The sequence below is a fragment of the Mustela nigripes genome, chromosome 7 (genome assembly GCF_022355385.1).
Source record: "Mustela nigripes isolate SB6536 chromosome 7, MUSNIG.SB6536, whole genome shotgun sequence".
Taxonomy (NCBI): domain Eukaryota; kingdom Metazoa; phylum Chordata; class Mammalia; order Carnivora; family Mustelidae; genus Mustela; species Mustela nigripes.
This window is the reverse complement of record NC_081563.1, coordinates 114,227,632-114,247,942: the sequence shown is the minus strand read 5'-3', so window position 1 is coordinate 114,247,942 and position 20,311 is coordinate 114,227,632. Positions and strand designations below refer to the sequence as shown.

At 53.7% G+C, this 20,311-nt stretch overlaps 1 protein-coding gene across 5 annotated transcripts in view; it reads right to left on the bottom strand.

The window, feature by feature from the left end:
- Window positions 1-7,029: 7,029 nt before the first annotated feature.
- HM13 (histocompatibility minor 13) overlaps window positions 7,030-20,311 on the bottom strand; it is a 49,896-nt gene continuing 36,614 nt past the window's right edge. Inside the window, exons 11-14 of one of the 5 annotated variants that reach the window (XM_059406730.1) lie at window positions 18,299-18,384; window positions 16,440-16,586; window positions 15,653-15,829; window positions 15,079-15,534 (exon numbers count right to left, since the gene is read on the bottom strand). In XM_059406730.1, coding sequence (XP_059262713.1) covers window positions 15,432-15,534; window positions 15,653-15,829; window positions 16,440-16,586; window positions 18,299-18,384 — 513 coding nt within the window. In that variant the 3' untranslated portion in view covers window positions 15,079-15,431. Of the gene's footprint in view, window positions 7,055-8,123; window positions 8,204-15,078; window positions 15,535-15,652; window positions 15,830-16,383; window positions 16,587-18,298; window positions 18,385-20,311 lie in introns of those variants that run through there. The other 4 variants (XM_059406732.1, XR_009405450.1, XM_059406734.1 and 1 more) reach the window with 4 other exon arrangements.

Below are 20,311 nucleotides of genomic sequence, written 5' to 3'. Positions count from 1 at the left end.
CACAGAATGGCCAAAGAAAACAGGGGTGCCTCCACCGACAGACAGCAGTTCATGGGAATGAATGATCACCATGTGTATTCTGCTGGATACACGCAAAATCTGATGTTGCTTATGGAACCTGCAGAATGATTCTTTAAAAAGCATAAACACAAGGGCACTTGGGTGGCTCAGTCAGTTAAGCGGTTAAGCAGCTTCCTTCCGCTCGGGTCATGATCCAATCCTAGGGTCCTGGGATGGAGCCCTGGAGAGCCCCCACCCCCACCCAAGGCTCTCTGCTCAGTGAGAAGCCTGCTTCTACCTCTCCCTACCGCTCTGCCTGCTTGTGCTATCTATCTCTCTGTCGAATAAATAAAATCTTAAAATTAAAAAAAAAAGCATAAACAGAAATACACACAAGCAATGCTACCACATTTATGTGTAGTAGAAGTATGAGGAAACGTGTCCTGTCATGGTGCCAGTTGGGGAGGAGGTGGCAAAAAGTCTCGGAGAAAGGGTCAGGGGCCCTGGTTACAAGGTCAGCGCCATCTCCAGAGTTTTATTTTTTTTAACGAAGATGACAGGGGACCAAATACAGCGAATGCCCACAATCGCTAGCTCTGGGCGGTGGGAACCAGGGGTTAGGAACACAAATCGCTGTTATCGGTAATTTTTACATTTCACAAAACAAATTAGACGAGCAACGAGAGACAGGGGCATCTCCCGGCAGCGGGGCCCCGCAGATGCGGACCTGGGGGCTGGAGGCGGAGGGGTGCGCAAGAGCACCGGGACCGGCGGGTGCGGACTGCAGAGGTGGTGGGGGCGGGAGGCAGGCAGGTCTGCCGGTGGGCCGGGCGGGAAGAGCAGGAGGCGGTGGGGGGGGGGGGGGGGGGGGGGCGGCGGCCGCCCTTTGGACTGGCAGCCTGGGGCGGGGACGGCGGGCCCAGCCGGGCAGGAGAGGCTTTGTTCGGGGCGCGCACCCGCCTGAAAGGCATTCTTGGGCACGGCGCCCCGCCCCTTGGGGACGCCTGGCGGCTGGATCTGCCGCGCGGGGCAGATGGGCCGCCCGGCTTCCCGCGCTCGACCCGTGGGAACCGAGCCTAGCGGGCGGGGGCGGGGGCTTCGGGAACCGCCCCTGGGGGAGGGGGCGCGTGCAGACGGGGCGGGGGCCGTGGGCGCCGGCAGATGGGTGCGAGGCTGGCCTGGGGCCCGGCGACAAAGGCTCGGGGCAGATGTTCGCGGCCAGATGTTCGCGGGATGGGGGGAGCCTGGGAAAACCCAGCTTGCTCTCCCGCCGCCCTCCCCCTGCGGCGGCCGAGGGCGTGCGGCGAGCAAGGTGCGGCTGGGGTGTCCACCGCCGGGGAACGACCGGGAAGGGGGAGACGAGGCGGGGTCTGAGGGCTTCTCTGGAGCAAGTTGTGTACCTCTCGGCCCGCCCCCACCCGTCCCACTTTCGGGCTGTAAAGTACGGGAGAGGAATCTGGGCGGAGCTCCCTGTCCCCTGCCCTCCCCCCGCCAGCCTCCGGTATTCGTGCGGCAGCCGGCAGGTGGATAGGTGGGCGTGTCAGTGCGCACCCCCGGAGGTACACCGCCGCCGCCGCCGCCGTCATCATAGCACCAATACTGGCAGACATTTACTAAGCATTTATCGAGCTTTAAGTAATTTCCTTATTTAAGTTGTCACAGCCTCCTCTCCCCCCGCCCCACCCCACTCTGCGCAGAAGTTGCGCTAAGTACCGCTTCCAGTTGAGGAAGGAAGAGCCTGGCGGGTCTGAAGTACATAAGGGACTCGGGGAAGGTCGGGGAAGGTGACGACAATTTAGTGGCAGGGCTAGGGTTGGGGTTCAGGATTCTCATAGCGTGTGGGTTCCTGAATACCGCACCTGTTTTCTCTTCCTGTGGGCTAAGTGCTTTAGGAACCTTCTTTTACTTCATCGACCAGTATCTGTGGAGCGCCTGTCTCGCACCGGGCTCTTGGCACGAACACAGCAGGCAGGAGTCCCTGTCCTGGGGAGTTTGTGTTTGGGAGAGGGAGGCACACAATGGACAGGGTCAGTGCAATATATATTATCCTAAAGGGTGATAAATATTATGTAGAAAAAATAAGTCAAGAAAGGATGGGCTAGGGAAGCTGGGATTTGGCAGGGAATGGGGGGGGGGAGGTGTCAGCAAAGTCCTCTCTGAGAAGGTGATATTTCAGTGAAGAACTTGTTTTCTCACATCCTTCTGCTATCAAGGGAAAAACATTCCATGCAGAAGTCACAACCAGTGCAAAGGTCCTGAGGCTAAGACTAGGTGTTGAGCCTGGTGTGCTCAACAAGCCAGTGTGACTTTAGCCTGCGGAGCAAGGAGGAGGGTGCTAGGAAGTGAAGTCAGGGAGATATGGGGGAGGGGGGGTTGGGCATAGCTGCTGTCATGTAGACCACAGTGAGGACCCCTGTTTACTCTCGGTGAGGCAGGAGCCATGGGAAGGTTTTTTTGTTTTTTTTTGTTTTTTGTTTTAAGATTTTATTTATTTATTTGACAGAGAGAGAGATCACAAATAGGCAGAGAGACAGACAGAGAGAGAGATGAGGAGAAGCAGGCTCCCTGCTGAGCAGAGAGCCCCATGCAGGACTCGATCCCAGGCCCCTGGGATCATGACCCTAGCTGAAGGCAGAGGCTTAACCCACTGAGCCACCCAGGCGCCCCTTTTTGTTTTGTTTTAAAGATTTTATTTATTTATTTGACAGAGAGAGAGACACAGTGAGAGAGGGAACAGAAGCAGGGGGAGTGGGAGAGGGAGAAGCAGGCTTCCCAACAAGCAGAGATCCAGATGTGGGGTTCCATCCTAGGATTCTGGATCATGACCTGAGCCGAAGGCAGATACCCAATGACTGAACCACCCAGGCACCCCATATGGAAAGGTTCTGAGCAGAGAGGACTGAACTGACTCTGCGGAATCTCAACAACTCTGTTGCTACCTCTGCCAGTTTACTGCCCCCCTGTGTGAGGCGTGGCCCTGCCCACCCAGGCATTATGTTTCTCCATTTGAATAATGACAGCCCTTGGTTTAGATTAGAGTTTGCTTCTGGGTAGGTTTCAAAGGTGGGTGAGTTTGGTGCTTTTTTTTTTTCTTTTTTTATTTTTTTTGGTGGTGGTGGTGGAGGGAAGGATCCACAGCTTCTAACACATTACCAAAGGGGTCTGGGAGGGATGTATAAAGTGTTCACAGCAGATTTGTTCATAAGAGCAACCAATTGGAAACGATTTAAGTGTTCATCAAAAGGAGAATGGTTAAATAAACTATGAAATACCATGTGGCCCCAGGAAATCATGAGACAGCACTTTCACTTTCAGGAATTTATACTAAGGACACACTCTGATGTGGGAAATGATGTACCTACAGGAAGAACAGACAATTGGAAAAAACCCATATGCTCATCACTAGGGGACTACTTGAATGAAGAATGTTCTCTTCATATAATGGACTGCAAGCTGCTGTAAAAGAGAAGAAACCGCCTGCTATCCGCATTTGCTAAGATCTCCAAGGTACATTGTTAAGTGGAAATAAACCCCACACGAAGTGAGTTGCACGGTATGCGTAGACTGTCACCACTTACATTTTATTTATTTATTTATTAAAATATTTTATTTATTTGGCAGAGAGAGAGAGAGAGAAAGATCACAAGTAGGCAGAGAGGCAGGCAGAGAGAGAGGGGGAAGCAGGCTCCCCGCTGAGCAGAGAGCCCAATGCAGGGCTGGATCCCAGGACCCTGGAATCATGACCTGAGCCAAGCCACTGAGCCACCCAGGCGCCCCACTACTTACATTTTAAAAAGAAAAAAAAAATTTTTTTTAATTCAAAGAAGGGCACCTGGGTGGCTCAGTCGGTTGAGCGGTTAAATGTCTGCCTTCTGTTCAAGTCATGATCCTGGGGTTCTGGGGTTGAGTGAGCCACATATCAGGCTCCCTGCTCAGGGGGGAGTTGGCTTGTCTCTCTCCCTCTGCCTCTTGCCTTGCTTGTGTGGTCTCTCTCTCAAACAAATGAATAAAATCTTTAAAAAAAAATGAATTAATTAAAAGACAAAAAAGAAAAGAGAAGAAACAAGATCATACACCTGTTTCGAGTTTGCTTATATCTCACTTTGAGACTGATCACCGTCTTTGCCTCTGAAGAGGATAAGTGAGATGTCCACACTCTCAAAATATTATGCTGTAGGAGCGCCTGGGTGGCTCAGTAGGTTAAAGCCTCTGCCTTTGGCTCAGGTCATGGTCCCAGGGTCCTGGGATCGAGCCCCGCATCGGGCTCTCTGCTCAGCAGGGAGCCTGCTTCCTCCTCTCTCTCTGCCTGCCTCTCTGCCTACTTGTGATCTCTGTCTGTCAAATAAATAAATAAAATCTTAAAAAAAAATTATGCTGTGAGCATGTATTATGTATTCAAAAATGAAATGAAAATGTAAAGGGGAGAGGTCTAGACCAAAACAAGATGAAGGGGGAGGGCTGTATCCCAGGAGGGACTGTGTGGTTTGGAGACCCCGGTGGACGCTGAGTCTGAGAACTGCACCTGAGAATCGGAACCATCTGGAAGTGGGACCCAGAGGGGGTGGCCCTTGGAGGTAGTGAATGCCAGCCCTCCCCTGCCCCCCGCCCGGCAAGGGGCTCAGAGACAAGGGTCTCTCTAGAATTTCCTTTCCTTTTTTTTTTCTTTTTTTCCCCTTTAACAGCTTTATTGAGTTACAATTCACATATTATACAATGCACCCATTTGAAGTGTACAACTCAGTGGTTCTCAGTCCATCCTGGACCTGTACAACCTGTAGGACATTTTCATCAAAATGTTCTAAAGGAAGAGAAGTCCTGCTCGTTTTAGCAGTCATGCTCCATTTGCCCAACCTCTCAGCCCCTGGCCACTAACTTAGTATCTACTTTCTGCCTCTAGATTTGCCTATTCTGGATACTTCATATGAGCAGGGGCCTCAGACTGAAGGCGGACCTTCCCTTTTCATTGTATGTACTTTTGTATGATCTGCTTTTTCATAACAAGCTATTTTTTTTTTGTATAAAATCTGATTAAAATGATAACAATCATTGTAGAGAGTTTGGAAATATAGATCAGCTCTAAACAAAATTAAAATCATTCTTAATCCTATCCCTGCCCCCATGAATGCAGAGGAAACCTCTGAATATTCAAATGTGTGTCAGGGGTGCTGGATTTGGGCAAGCTGCAGGAAGGCAATTTCTGCACCAGAGAGCAGCAGGGATGGTGGGGGCAGAATCTAGTGATTTCCATGGCTCTGTTTATTTATTATTTATTTATTTGAATAGATAATGCCTTTATTTATTCGTTTATTTACTTATTTAGATCAGCTCTTCCCCCAGTGTGGGCTTGAACTCAGGATCCTGAGACCAAAAGTGGCATGCTTGAGGGACTGAGCCAGCCAGGCGCCCCCAAGACTCCATTTAAAGAGGCAGTGAGGGGGCGCCTGGGTGGCTCAGTGGGTTAAAGCCTCTGCCTTCCGCTCAGGTCATGATCCCAGGGTCTAGGCATGGAGCCCCGCATCAGATTAAGCAGTGCGGAGACAGTTTGAAACCAGGCAGGGCCCAGGGCCTGGCACGCACGAGATGCTCAGCAGAGTGTAAGAGATGAGGAAGCCGACTCCACTACCCAGAGAATAAAGACGGGTGCTTTGATTCTCAGTTACCTCCCCTGCTCAGTCCTCCGTTATTAGGCCCCTACTGTATGCCAGGCTGTCTGGCCAAGTCCTGGGGAGATAGAGATGAGTAACAGGTAGGCCTTCTTCCCTTCCTAGCTCCTTTAAGAACTTTCTGTAACCTTTTCCAGGGTCATTATCTCACTCAGTAATTGTGATGGTGATAATGATGGTGGTACAGATCTAATATGGTTAAGACTTCAGGCTCTGGGGTGAGGCAGAACTGGATTCCAGTCGTGACTCTGTTGCTCCGAGGGACGGTGGTGCATGGGGCACTCTGTCCATCTTCCCTGGGCCTCTGCGTCCTCTCCTGCAAATGGGATCCTAGAGGCCACACTCCAAAGGGCTGTGGTGGGGACACACTGTGACAAGGAGCTCCCTCATCATGATGACTGACAGTTTGTCATCTGGCAGGCTCATTCCCCAGGACATCATTCCAGCCACACCGGGACCCAAGTACCATCGCCTCCATTTTGCAGATGAGGAAACTGAGAGCTTAGACTGCTGTAGGGGGAAGCAGTTGAAGACATGGGTGCCCTCTCCATCTGACTCCCAGGACCGGGGGGCAAATGGGGCTGGGGGCTGGGAGGAAGGGGCTCTTCTCCACCCTCTCCCTCCCTTCCCTGGGAAAGTCCAACAGGTGGCAGGCTAAGGCACTGGGGGCCATTGTACAGGGGGCCTGGGAGGGTCGGAAGGCCCAGTGTGTGTCTGGGGGAAGATGGATGCCTTCATTACCATGTGAATCCTGGGAAACCACGCTGAGGCTGGGTGGTGGGTGGGCGTGGGCCCCAGGGCTGGGGGCTTGGCGTTCTCAGGCCTGGACCACACAGCAGCTGGGAAGGGGGGGGTCCCCGTGGAATCCTAAGGGGCCCATTAAAAAAACCTAGATAATGGGATTTCCCCTCTTGTTTAATTTCTTATTTTAGGACATCTCCATCCTGTGGGTCTTGAGAGAGACACCGACTGAAAACAAAAAGATTTTTTTCAAGGACACCCCCCCCCCCCACTTTTCCCCCTCTCAGTTGATAGTGTGCACATTTGGGCCTGAACAGTTTAAGTCAGTTTAAGTCAGAGCCTTGCTCTGCTTGGGATCAGCCGCTCTGTGGGGGCATTTTCCTGGCTGTTCCTTGAATGGCTCTTTCATTCTTGTAAAATCTGTCCTAGGTAAACCCAGGGGGATTAGCCAAGAGTCGGTGAGCAAATTGGGAAAAGCAGGTTTTAAGCTTAGAGACAAAGATATCATCAATTTGACAGGAGCAGAAAGGCCGGAGCCAGTGTTTGGAGGGGAGGCAGGTGGTGGGGAGAGTAGGAGTGATCAGAACGACAACGATGTCCAGTGCCGTTTCCGTGTCTCACAGATGAGAGAACCGAGGCTTCAGAGTGACCTGTGCAGAGGGGAGCAGGGACCAGAGAATGAGACCTGGAACACGGATTTACACACAGGAGGGCAGGAGGAAGGTTGTAGAAGCTCCTCAGGGCTGAGCCTTTCCAAAAACCTTTTCACAAGCCCAGAGGCTCTCCCAAGTCACACAGGATCCTGCTCTCTCTCTCTCTCTCACACGCACACACACCAGTGCAGTGTTCTCACAGACACACACTCTTTTTTTCTTTTCTTTTCTTTAAAGATTTTATGTATTTATTTGAGGAAGAGCGAATGAGAGACACCGCAAGCAGGGGGAGCGGCAGACAGAGGGAGATGCAGACTCCCAGGGCAGGGCTCCGTCCCATGACCCTGGGATCATGATCTGAGAGGAAGGTAGACCCCTAACTGACTGAGCTACCCACGTGCCCAGGCACACACTTAAAATACACAATACACGTCCACGCAACCAGGCAGGGAAACGTCCACAACACCATCCACAGAAGACCTCAGCACCCTCACGCTTCTGCACACTTGTGCAGACCTGGACACACAGGGATTCTCCCAAGAATATATTCATTCTCCCTCCGCGCGCGCGCGCGCACACACACACACACACACACACACACTCACACACACACTTCCAGAGAAGCCCGGAGGATCCCTCCTGCAGAAAGGACTGGTGGGGGAGAGGCTGGACTCCGGCCCCAACTGCCCCAACTCCACACTTTGGCAGCTGGCTTCCCAGCCTTAGCTCTGGGGGTTTCTCTACTTCCCGCCCCCCATGTATGATGCGAGTGTTCCGTGCACCTCCACCTCTCCCCCATTCCAGGGCCCTCACTGGACCCTGGGGGAGCCGGAGAAACGGTGGGCACCCAACTCTTAGCAGCAAGGGTGGGCACCTTGCCTGCGAGGGACAGGAACGTGGAGGCCTTGTCTGCAGAGCCAAGGGGCTCGTTCTTCTCTGGGTCCTGCCCCACCCCCAACCCCCACCCGCCGGGCAGGGCTGTTCCCCGGAGGGTGCAGGGCCTGGCTCCTCAAGTCTCCCAACTCCGGGGCGGGCAGGGCACAGAGGGGAGTGAGGAAGGGCTCACCGCGGAGCCCAGCGGGCCTCATCCGCCTCGCGGGGGTCTGTCTTCACATGCAGATAGCCTGTTTGTCTCACCTGGTCCACCTTTAAATAACAAAAAAGGTTGGAAGCAGTCAGGGTTTTAGATGAGAGTCCCACTGACCAAAATGGGAAGGGGAAAGTTGTTAACAGTGGAAACAAACTAGATGTCAAAATAGATGCCCAGTAGATACAATTTGCCTTACAAAAAAAGACATAATAAGCATCAGAAAAAAAGAAAACCAACAACACTGAAATCTATGTTGAAGTGTCAACAGCGATGATCTCTGGGTGGCAGGAATATACTGCTTTATTTTCCCTTTAAAAAAATATATATATATTGTAATTTTCTCCAAGGCATGGATATAAGCTTCTGGATAATAAAAGGTTTTTGTAAATGATTATTTAATGACAGAAAAAAACAATTATAAGGGGTGGTGGCCACATGTGAGCCCAGAGCTTGGGCAGGCCGTTGGATCGCTGTCTGTGCAGGTCCCTTTTATCCCTTCGGTCCTGTCTGTATAATGAAGACTTGCCACGTGGAGGGTGAGGTGAGGTTTAAGAATCTAACTCATGTAAAATGGTTGGCACACAGTAAGTGCTCAATAAAGGTAGCTCCTTTTTTTTTTTTTTTTAGAATTTTATTGATTTATTTGAGAGAGCAAGAGCACGAGAGGGAGCAGGTGGGCAGAGGGAGAAGGAGAAGTAGACTCCCCGCTGAGCAGGGAGCCTGACATAGGGGTCAATCCCAGGACCGCAGGAACGGGACCTGAGTGGAAGCAGAAACACTTAACCAACTGAGCCACCAGGCACCCCAAGTAGCTGCTCCTTTTCTTCTCCTAGTGCCAGGTTTCTCTTTACATTGCCCAGTAGGGATCGGACACCTCCTGGGTGCCTGCAGGGAAGGGTGTGCTCCAGGCCCCTAGGCTAACTGCATGCGCAGGCTCACACACTCCCCCAAAGTGTGGAGCATCAGCTACATGCCAAGCACATGCAAACAGGAGCCAGGCCTTTGGCCCAGAGCCTCTTGGTAGGAGGTGCTGACACCATCTCCGCTCTCCACCCTGCTCAGCACTCTGGTCCTGAGCCCCTTCAACTCAAAGATGCTGGAAATCTAGGCTTTTTTTTTTTTTTTTTTTTTAAGATTTTATTTATTTGACACAGAGAGAGAGATCACAAGCAGGCAGAGAGAGGAGGAAGCAGGCTCCCCACTGAGCAAAGAGCCCAATGTGGGGGCTAGATTCCAGGACCCTGAGATCATGACCTGAGCTGAAGGCAGAGGCTTTAACCCACTGAGCCACGCAGGCACCCCTAGGCTTTTTTTTTAAGATTCTATTTATTTATCATTTGAGAGAGAGAGAGGGAGAGAGAGAAGGAGAGAGATTGGGAGAATGAGTGGGAGGAGGGGCAGAGGGAGAAGCTGACTCCCAGTGGAGCAGGGAGCCTGGGACTCCATCCCAGGACCCTGGGATCATGACCTGAGCTGAAGACAGACGCTTAACCAACTGAGCCACCCAGGCGCCTGGAAACCTAGGATTTTCCTAGCATTTCATTGAGGCCCAGGATTGCTTCACGGGTCTTAGGACATTTTTAAGGTTGAGAGTGGTGTGGGTTGAATACCCTTCAGGGGAAAGGACATTGATAAGGGGAGTTGGGACACCTGGGTTTGTGGCTCTGCCATGCTGTGGAGGGACATGTGGATGGATGTGGGTCCATCGTTGGCTGGCTTTGAGTTCCCAGTCTCTCTTTTCCATTCATGTCCATGGCCCTTGTCCTTTTATCACTCAGAGCATCATCATCTGGGGCCTGCAGCCCCACTCCTGGCTTCCTGACCTCCATTTCTAAAGCTCAGAAAGGACTATGTCACTCTGCTTAGAATCCTTCCTTGGCTCCCCACTGCCTCCCCACTGCTTAGCCTGGCTACACTCCTTGGCCTGGCCTATTGGACTTGCTCACCTTTTCCTCTTTCTCTCGCTTTTTCTCACTCTGCTGGCCTTTCCCCTCTACTCAGCCTGGGATCACTCCTGGAAGCAGTGATCCCTCCTCTCTGTATTTAATTTGGAGTCCAACAAACTGCCATTCAAATTGCATCTTTGCCATTTCCTAGTCCGTTGTGATCCTGCGCAGCTTCAGACCCTCTCTGATTTTTAGATGCTTCCTTTGTCACATGGAAGTAATAGTTAATATTTCATTCTGCTAGGGCTGGATTTCTTTTTATTCTCAGTTATATCTGTATTGTTTCAATTGTATTTGTTTTTGAAAACTATGTTCACCTGGCTCAAAATTTAAAAAAATACAAAATATACAGGGGCGCCTGTGTGGCTCAGTCCGTTAAGTTTCTGCCTTCAGCTCAGGTCATGATCCCAGGATCCTGGGATCCATGGAACCTTTCATTAAGCTCCCTGCTTACTGGGGAGCCAGCTTCTGTCTCTCCCACTCCCCCTGCTTATGTTCTCTCTGACAAATAAGTAAATAAAATCTTAAAAGAAAATAGAAAATATACAAAAGACTACATATACAAGGGAAATTTCCTCCCAAATTGCCTTCACATTTACCTGAATAGTATCTCTTTTTACACATCTGGTGGATACTTCCATAGATACCATCTATTGAGGACCTGGACCTGCTATGTGAGCTTCCCATGATTATCTCACTTAATCCTCATAGCCACGTACCAGGCATATGGGGAAACAGGCTCAGAGACAAGAAGACACTAGCTTGCATCTATATGACTGGTGAGCGGTAGACCCAAGATAACGTGTGTTCGTTTATGAAGTGCCTGCTATCAGTTAGGTCCCTGGGATTGTTCAATACTTGGGACTTTCAACGAATACTGAGTGCCCTCATGTTTTGGTCACTGGGCCAGGCCCTAGGTTACAACAGTAGGGAGGACAGCTCAGCTCTCCCAGAGCTGGTATTCCAGTGGAAAAGGCTCCTCCTGGTCACCCCATTTCCCGGGTAAGGAAACCAAGGAACAGAAGAGCAAGAAACTGCTTACAGTCACAGGGCGGTAAGAGAAGAGGTGGGAGGGGCTACGGGATGCTTCCATAAGTTAGGCATGTGAATTTTTTTTTTAAGATTTTATTTATTTGACAGACGGAAATCACAAGTAGGCAGAGAGGCAGGCAGAGAGAGTGAAGGAAGCAGGCTCCCTGCTGAGCAGAGAGCCCCATGCGGGGCTGGATCTTACTACCCTGGGATCACGACCTGAGCTGAAGGCAGAGGCTTTAACCCACTGAGCCACCCTGGCGCCCCGGCATGTAATTCTTGATATGGGCTCAGGTCATGCTCTCAGGGTCCTGGGATGGAGCTCCATAGGGGCTTCCTGCCCACCGGGGAGTCTGCTAGTCTCCTTCTCCCTCTTCCCCTCCCCCTGCTCACTCTCTCTAAAACAAGTAATTGTCTTTAAAAAAAAAAAGAAGAAGAAGAAGAAGAAAAGAGCTAGGATAAACAGACCCGTCTCACTGGTGGGGAAACTGGGGGACACAGAAGGGGAGGACCTTGGCCAAGGGAACCCAGCTAGCGGTGGCGGATCCGGGAGTCAGGGCTCTCACGGTTAGACGGCCCCTCCCCTCAGGGGGCGGTCCCAGGGCGGTCCCCGCCCCCGGCGCTCGCGGCCGCATCCCTGGCAGGCCCAGCAGCCGTTTCCTGCCCGCGTCGCTGGGCGGGCGGCCGGCCCATCTGGCGGCCCCCGCGGGGCGGCGCGGGGAGGCGGCCCAGACTCGCTGGAGCCAGGCGCCGGCCCGCGCCCCCCGCCCGCCGGGGGAGCCCAGGTGTGGCCGCGGCGGGGGTGGGGGTGGTGCCTTCCTTCCCGCTCGGCCCTTCCTGACGCACCCGGGCAGGATGCAGCCTCGGCCTCCCAAGACCCGGCCTGGAGTCGCTGAGGGAATCCCAGCGGTGGGAAAGCCTGACGGGTTTGAGCAGCCCCCGGGATCCACTCGTTGTGAGACTTTTGGGGGGGGTGGTGGGGGGGGGGGAGTGCTCAGTCTTCCCATTTGTGCAAGGACGCATGAGTTCTGACCTCCTGGATCTCGCAAGCTTTCGCCTTGCCTCTCGGGTACCCCAGACAAGACTGGGGAAACCGGAGGCACCACTCCCGTCCCAAGTGTTGACTTGACATTTTTCACTTGTTCAGCCACTTTTCTTTTCTTTTTAAAAAATTTAAAGGTTATTTATTTGGCAGAGAGAGAGAGAGCTCTCAAGTAGGCAGAGAAGCAGGCAGAGAGGGAGGGGGAAGCAGGCTCCCTGCCGAGCAAAGAGCCTGATGCGGGGCTCGATCCTAGGACCCTGAGATCATCACCGGAGTTGAAGGCAGAGGCTTAATCCACTGAGCCACCCAGGCGTCCCTGTTCAGCCATTTCAAGTCTGTTTCAGCGCTTGACATTGTGTTCCCTGCTGTGCCCAGCTTCTTGACCAGTGCCCAACTCATTCCTGGTGTTTAGGCCTGAAAGGGTATCTCGAGGCTTTACCCCCAGAAGTTGGAGTCGCGCTGGGAGGCTCCCATTTCACAGCTGAGGAAACGGGACAGAGTGGGCAGGCCCCTCCAGTCAGCGTGGCAAGCCAGCCCTGCTCCGCCAAGACGCTGACCCTCTTCTCCAGCGCTGCTCCCAAGAAAGGGAACCCGGAATCCAGCAGCCTGATTTATGTCAAACAGCACCTGTGGTGAACATCATGGTCTTCGAAGCCAGGCATCCTGGGTTCAAATCCCCCCTGGGTACTTAATTCTCTCTGCTGCAGTTTACTTTATCTGTAAAAATGATGGTACTACCTTATGGGGTTGTTGTAATGACTAAATATTTCAAAAATATGTAACATATTGCTAGAAACATGTTAAGTACAAATAAAATTGTATTAGGGCTCTCAGCAGGGCTGGTCTTCTCCCTTGGAGTCCCTTTCCACCTCCTGTGGCCAGAGGGGAACACCTAACAAATCAGGGACAGGACTTGGGGATTTTGGAGCAGTTTCCCAAGAATCCACTCCCACCCGGGGTGAGGCTGGCACTAGGCCCATCCAGAACCCTACCCAGCCACCCACCCCCACCTCTCCAGCGTGCAGGCTCAATCCATGCCCGGCCTGGTGCCATTTTTCCATGGGACTCTGGCGGTGGCGGTTCACATCTGGAGTCTAGACTCGGAGGCTCTGCGGGCCGGGCCTACCGCCCGGGCTGGGCCACTGCTGCCCGCTGTTTGCTCAGCTGAAGCTGGTTAATTGGAATTAGAGTGGCCTCTGTGGTGCCGGCTGGCCGGGCGGGCCCTGGATGGCCGCTGCCGAGGTCTGTGGAACATCTGGCCAGGCCGGGCCGGTCATTAGGTGGCAGGCGCCCGGCGCCACTGCCACCTCAGCCTCCGCCGGGGGCCAGCGGTGACTCAATAAGGCCTTTGTAGGCCCTGGGCCGCAGAGCCAACCATGCTGTGTGCCTGGGCTGCCTGCCCCATCTGTTGCCCTCAGAGGGGCCTTGTTCCAGGACCACACGGCCTCCCCTCCAGAGGTGGCAGGGGTCGGCAGGGATCCGAGAAGCCCCTGAAAGGGACCCCCTGGCTGGGAGAAACCTTTGGGATCTCCTAGCCTTCCTCTCTGTCTCTATAGGCCCAGAGAAGTGGGGCAGCTATCTCAAAGGTGTCCAGAACACTAGCCAGGGACTCGGGCCCAGGGTCCTAGAGGGGAGCTGCACAGTCCTTAGGAATTTGGGAATTCAACATGGACTGCTTGAGGTCAAGTGCACATCTGTGGTAATCCACCTCAATGGTCTCATCTGCACAGTGGGGCTCATACTAGTGCCTGGAGCCCAAGACTGAAATGAGGTGAAATCTTCGAGTGAGGTGCTTGGGAACAATTTAATACACGGATACTTCCCATTCTCTGCTCATACCTGTCTTTTGGCCACCTCCGAACTGTCTGGAAACCAGTTATTTTCAGCCTTTGAACCTGAAGCTTGGGCATGAGCGAGCCCTGTGTTGGGAGCTGGAGGTCCGAGTCCTGGGCTGGTGGTCACCCCCTTCCACCTGTTTTCTCCACCCAGTGACCCCACAGCAGGCAGGTGGATAAGGGCTGGGCCCACCCCTTGCCTGGTCCACTGGGGATTCTTGCAGGCCATGGCTCCTTGCTGTCTTCAGCAAACTTTCACTGGGCCCCATTCCTTCCCATTCCAGCCTCTCAGGGGCCCTGGCCCTGTGCTGTGACTGGCCTCAGTGTGCGGAGCGGGTGGCTTCTAGCATCAGCATCCTTCTGGCCTTGCATAGTCATTTTGGGAAGAATGCTGGGAATGAACAGAATAGGAATGATGGGGCCGTGATCTCCAGGGCGATCTAGAGTCCATGTGCTCTCCAGCTGAAGCCATAAAGACCTGGCTCCTGCCAGCCTGGGAATAAAATCTAAATTCTTCCCTGGGATCCATGAGGCCCTGCCCATTTCTCTAGCTTTGCAGATACTGGTCCTCTTGCTGAATCAGGTCAGCTTTTTGGTGCCCTCCCTTGTTGTCTCACCAGGGTAGGTGGGTGATACATGGAGCACCTAACAGCCTCACTGCACCCAAGTGTTGTGAAGAATGTGAAGAAAACTAAACGAGGGGGTGGGGGTGGTTATGAAGGAGGGCTCGTGGGCCCCCTCTGGTGGCAGGAGGCATCCCTGGCATGCTGAGCTAGCTAGGCACTAGGCGGGCATCCATGAAGATGGAAGGACCTGGAGGTCAGGGTCTCTCCCTGAGGTTGTGAGTTCCTAGTTCCCAGGAAGGGGCTTCCAGGCAAGTTTCTGAGTGGCAGGGTGAGCGTTAGTAAAGGCAAGATGCTGGATGCAGAGAATCCCTCCAGGGGCACAGTGGCCTATCTGAGCAATGGGATGACATTTTTTTTTTAAGTGGGCTCCACACTGGGCATGGAGCTCAAGCCCCAACCATAGGGCTTGAACTCACAACCCCGAGATCAAGAGTTGGACACTTAACCGACTGAGCTACCCAGGGGATCCTGGGATGAATTTTTAATGTAAGGCAAAGTCAGTCCACAATACAAAAATCTAAAAATCAGACCCACTTTTCCCGCCTGGCATCTGGGAGGGTGGGGGAGTTGGGGCTTCTTTTGCCTGCAGGGGATGAGAAGGGGCAGAGGAAGGCCAGAGAAGGGGGATGAGGGAACCAGACCATGGGAGTCCCCGCAGGAGGGATCCTGTTGCCCCCGCCCCTCTGCTGGAGCTGCCCAGCCTCCCGCACCCTCGGCCTCCGGCGTCCTCTGCCCATGCAGGCCTGTACTGGCCTGCCTCCGCCTGCCTGGCCTGGCCCTCAGAGGGTCAGGCCCCAGCTGTATCATTTCTCCTTCTTCTCCAGCCCCTTCGATGCTGAGGCCTCTGTTCCCTCTTTGGATCCCTCTGTCACTGCTGCTGCATCCTTAGGATTTGACTCCTCATAACTGACCAAAAAAACAAAACAATAAGAACAACACCTTTAGAGGAGGGGGAGTGCAGAACTTCCAGGCCCCACCTCGCCACCATCCCAGGAAAATCCCTGGGCACACAAGGAACACCAGCCTGGCATTCACGGCCCAGCATCTTCCAGGCTTGGCCCCGGCCCCACCGTATGCCCTTCTCAGACAGGTTGCTCTCCTTTTTCTGTGCCTGGTGGTGCCAAGAGGTAGTGGAGGGCAGCAGCAGATGGAGGAGAGGTTGGGCTTGGGTGGATTAACTTTAAGCTTCTTGGACCTTCCACTGGAGAGAGTAGGGAAAAAAATGGGGCAGCCAGGATGAGGCCATGGGAGGGGGAGCTGCTTCCCAGGGTGCGTGGCAGGTGTCAAACAACTCAGCCCCAGGACGCAGGCAGGCAGGGGGCTGCTCTTCTGGGAAGTGGCAAGGTGCCACTCTCGAAGGTTGCCACCCTGGCTCAGGTCTTGCTATGGGCCCCATTTATTGAGCAACTGAGTTCACGCCAAGGACAGTACCTGTATCTCTTCCCCAGGTCAACCCCAGGAGGCAGGAATGTGCCCACTTAGATGAACAGAGAGAGGTTCTGGAAGAGGAAAGTGACCTGCCCAGGGTTTCTTATAGAGGCCAACAATAAGAGCATCTATTCCTGAATGATGAGGGCCGTTGCTCTCTGCTCTCTCACATGAAGCCCACACCACTGGCGAGGACAATGAGGTTCTAGAGCCCAGCTCCGGCCCCGAGGCTGGGTATGGTGACTGCCTGGTGACAGTGGAGGACTTGCTGCCTACCCCTAGCAATGCTCCCGGCCCCATCCACTGGAGCTGGGGTGTCTGCCCTACCTTGGGCCCCGGGGCAGTGGGGGGAAGCGGGCAGGTGGGCACCTGCCGGGCATTACATGGCGCTGGGATTCTGCGGGCGCCGGCGGCGAGGGCCAGCTAGCTTCTGCTGCATGGAGTCGGCCAGGCTGGCGGGGGAGCCCGAGACTGTGGGGAAGTGGGTGAGCCTCGGGGTGTGAGGCAGGATTTCCGCCGAGGACTCGTAGCTGTGTGAGAGACAGAGAGACAGAAAAAAAGAGATGGAGAGGAAAAGACTAGGGGAGGAAGGGAAGGGGACAGAGACTTCTCTTGGAAGGAGCAGGGAGCAGAGCTGTCTTATTTTTATCTTCCTCTGCATTTTCAGACTCAGTGCGAAAGCAGCTGGACTTACTAGGTGTATAGAAAAAAGATGCACCCATACAAAGGGACACCATGCAGCTGTGCAAAAGAGCAAGGATGTTCGAGATGTGCAGGTGCTGCTGCAGAAACACCTCTGAGACCTGCTGTTTGTGTGAAAAATCCAGATGCAGAACACTCCAAAGGTGCTTCCATCCATGCAGGAACGCGCATGCGTGCTGTGGTGTCTGTGAGACAGCGCTCTGGGGTGGCTGCGGCGCGAGGGGGTTTTCCCTCTCCTGGCCATGACATTTTGAGCCATGTGAGTGTGTGAACTAAGTGAATTAAAGAAAAAGAGCATCTCTCAAGGGTGAAGTAAAACAAAAGATAAGGTGGAGAATTAGGAAGAGAGCTGGAGAAAGAGAGAGACAACCCGCTCTTTCACCTTAACCCGAGAACCTCCTGGGGGCAGGGGCAGAGGGGCAGAGTGCCCATGTGGCAGAACAGTTATGGAAAGCAAGCACTGAGCAGGTGCCCTCGCTCTGGGAGTTTAGAGCTTGACCCTATGTGGACACAACAGGACTGGGACTGATGGGGGGATGGTGACCGCAAGGCAGGGATGTGGCTGAGAATGGACGAGCCAGAGGGTGAGGGTAGGTGCTGAGCTCAGGGATCAGATCCCATCCGTCCCCACATCTGCCTCCAAGGTCACCCCCAAGCCTGGCCTCAGAGTCCACAGGGCTTTGCCAGCCAGGAGATATGGGCAGGCAGCTTGGGAGCCTGGGGCTTCTAGGCAAGACAGGGAGGGCAGAGGCAGGTATGGAGGAGGGGTGAGTCACAGGTTCCCTTGCAGGCAGCCAGATGCACAGATGGCCCTGGCAGGCACTCGAGGGACAACTTGGAGGCCAGGCAGGTGGAGCTGGGCGGAAGGCCCCCGAGTGGGCAGCTTCAATTGCAGTTGGCAGCTATTTCTGGGTCCCTGGCAGGCGGGGTCAGTGGTGCTGGGGAGCAGACACCTGTTGGAGTCACGCAGGCCGTGGGCTATGGGTGGGGCTGTGCACAGGGTGTGGCAGAAGTGCATATGGCCACGGGGAAGGGGTATGAGTGCAAGTGAGACACTCGCTGAGACAGAGCTATGGGTGAGAGCCACTGAGGCGGCTCAACAGGGACTGACACCTGATTTCCAATCTGGGGCACCTCCTACCACACTAGGATCCTCCCTATTACTCACATGGGAAAGCTGAGGCTGGGAAAGGGAAAGACTTGCCTGAAGTCACATGGTGTCACAGGCAGGCTGGGAACCTGGGGCTTCTGACAGTGGGGCAGCCTGGGGCGGGAGGGAACTACACCAGCCAGTCCCTTCTGAAGACCCAGCAGGCATCTGGATGTGGGGGCTGCCCTCCCCTGGCTCCCAGCCCCGCAGAAAGGTTCCCACTGGTGCCACAGGCCAGGCACCCACGTGCTGGCAGAAAGGACAAGGGGTGGGGCCGGTGGCAGGAACAATGTTCCCCTGGAGACGTGTACAAGCAGCCCCAGCAGGCTCCACGAATTGCTTGCGAGTGCACCTGTGCCATGCAGGTGTCTGCCCCCCGCCCTGCCTTACCTGAACATCTCCGTCACTTCCCCCTTCGCCAGTGCCACCAGGACAGGAAAGCCAATGCAGGCGGGGACCAGGTACAAGAGGGCAGGCTGTGAGAGAACAGAGCTGGTGACCAACTGCTGGGTGGCACACCTGCTCAGGGCCATGACCATCATTCCAACCTTCTCCGGGGAATGACTGCTCAGGTTCCTAGAGCTAGTCAGTGGGTGCCTGGGCCTACACCTGGAGCTCCTGACCGCCTGAGCAGAGCTGCTCGTTCCTGGGAGGGAATGCAAGGAACCCAGGAAAGTCAAGCATGCAGGGCTTTAAAGGTACCCAGGCGTCTGGCTGGCAGTATCTTAATGTCCTGGGACATCAGGTTCAGTCAAGCAACCTCCTGAGTCCACCCTACTCCCAGGGATTCTGCTTCCCTCATCTGGGGGTGGAAGTTTGCTCCAGGAGATGCTGTCAGACGCCGTTACAGTAAGACAAGCTAGGCAGTCCGGCTCTAGAGCCTGTGCGGAGAGTCCTGGTGAAGCTGGGTTTAGAGGACAGGACGGAGAGCCTGTGGTGTACACTAGCCTGAGCTCAGCCTCCTGAGGAACATTTCAGTCCATCTCCACATCCCCTATGACCACCCTCCTTGTTCATACGAGGAAGGCTGATGCTTTGGGAGGATAGGGGACAGTACAGACCTCAGATATCTAAATGGTCAACGGGGGACTGGACCTCAGGCATATTGGATTCTAAAGCTATTCCTTTCCCTGTAGCCCCTGAAAGCTGAACACTACTTTTCAACCCTCTGTGACCTCTAGTGCTCCCAGTGGCCTAAAGTCGCCCGTGAGATGTGACCCTGCTTCCTTCTCCAATATTACTTGATTGGCTCTACTCTGGTGAAAATGACCTTTTTAAAAAAAAAAAAAAAAAAAAAAGATTATTTATTTATTTATTTGACACAGAGAGATAGCACAAATAGGCAGAGCGGCAGGCAGAGGGATAAGGAGAAGCAGGCTCTCCACCAATCAGGAAGCCTGATATGGGGCTTGATCCCAGAACCCTGGGATCATGGCCTGAGCTGAAGGCAGATGCTTAACCGACTGAGCCACCCAGGCACCCCACAATGACCATGTTTTGGTCCTTCTTGTCACCTCTAGCCACAGGACCTCTGCACATGCAGTTTCTGCTGCTTGTGACGCTCTTCCCACTTCTGCCTAGACTCTTCCTCCTTCAGGCTTCTGCTTCCCTCCTACTTTCGTGGGGAAGCCCTCCCTGGCAGGGAGCCAGGCCCTCTTGTTGCCTACCCTCCAGGCCCCTTGCCATTCCCTGCAGCATTCTCTGGCAGTCCAGAGCGGGACATCGCTCTGCCATTACAGACCTCAGTCTCTCTGCTGCTAGGCTGTCACCTTCATGAGGGCAGAGTCCCCGACTGTCTTGGTCACTGCTCTATTCCTGGCGTTCAGAAGAGGGCCTGGTAAGTACTAAGCAAATGGCTTCCTCATGGGTGCTCACGAAGTTAAGAGGGTGTTCTGGAGATGACTGGGGTAAGGGTGAGGAGACCCCACTCCTAAGGCAAGTGAGGTCAGAGAACAGGGCTCTAGAGCCCACCAAGCCTGACCTTCAGACCATTTCTTGGCACCTGCTATGTGTGGCCTGTGAGCCACACTACTTCATACGTACTACCCTTGGAGCTAAAAACATAATCTGAGGCTTAGATAGGGATAAGGACTTGTCCAAGGTCACATGAGGTATGTAAAAGTGGCAGAGCTTCTCCCACTGTATCGGGGATTTGCTATGAGTTAGGCTTTGCATAGGTCAGGTTTTAGGCCTTTTGGATGGCAACAGAATGACAATGACAAAAGTCTACACCAAAGTATGTGAGAGGCAGCCAAAGGAGTACTCAGATGGAGATTTATAACATAACTCTAAGTGCATTTATTAGAAAATAAGACTTGAGGGGCGCCTGGGTGGCTCAGTGGGTTAAGCCGCTGCCTTCGGCTCAGGTCATGATCTCAGGGTCCTGGGATCGAGTCCCGCATC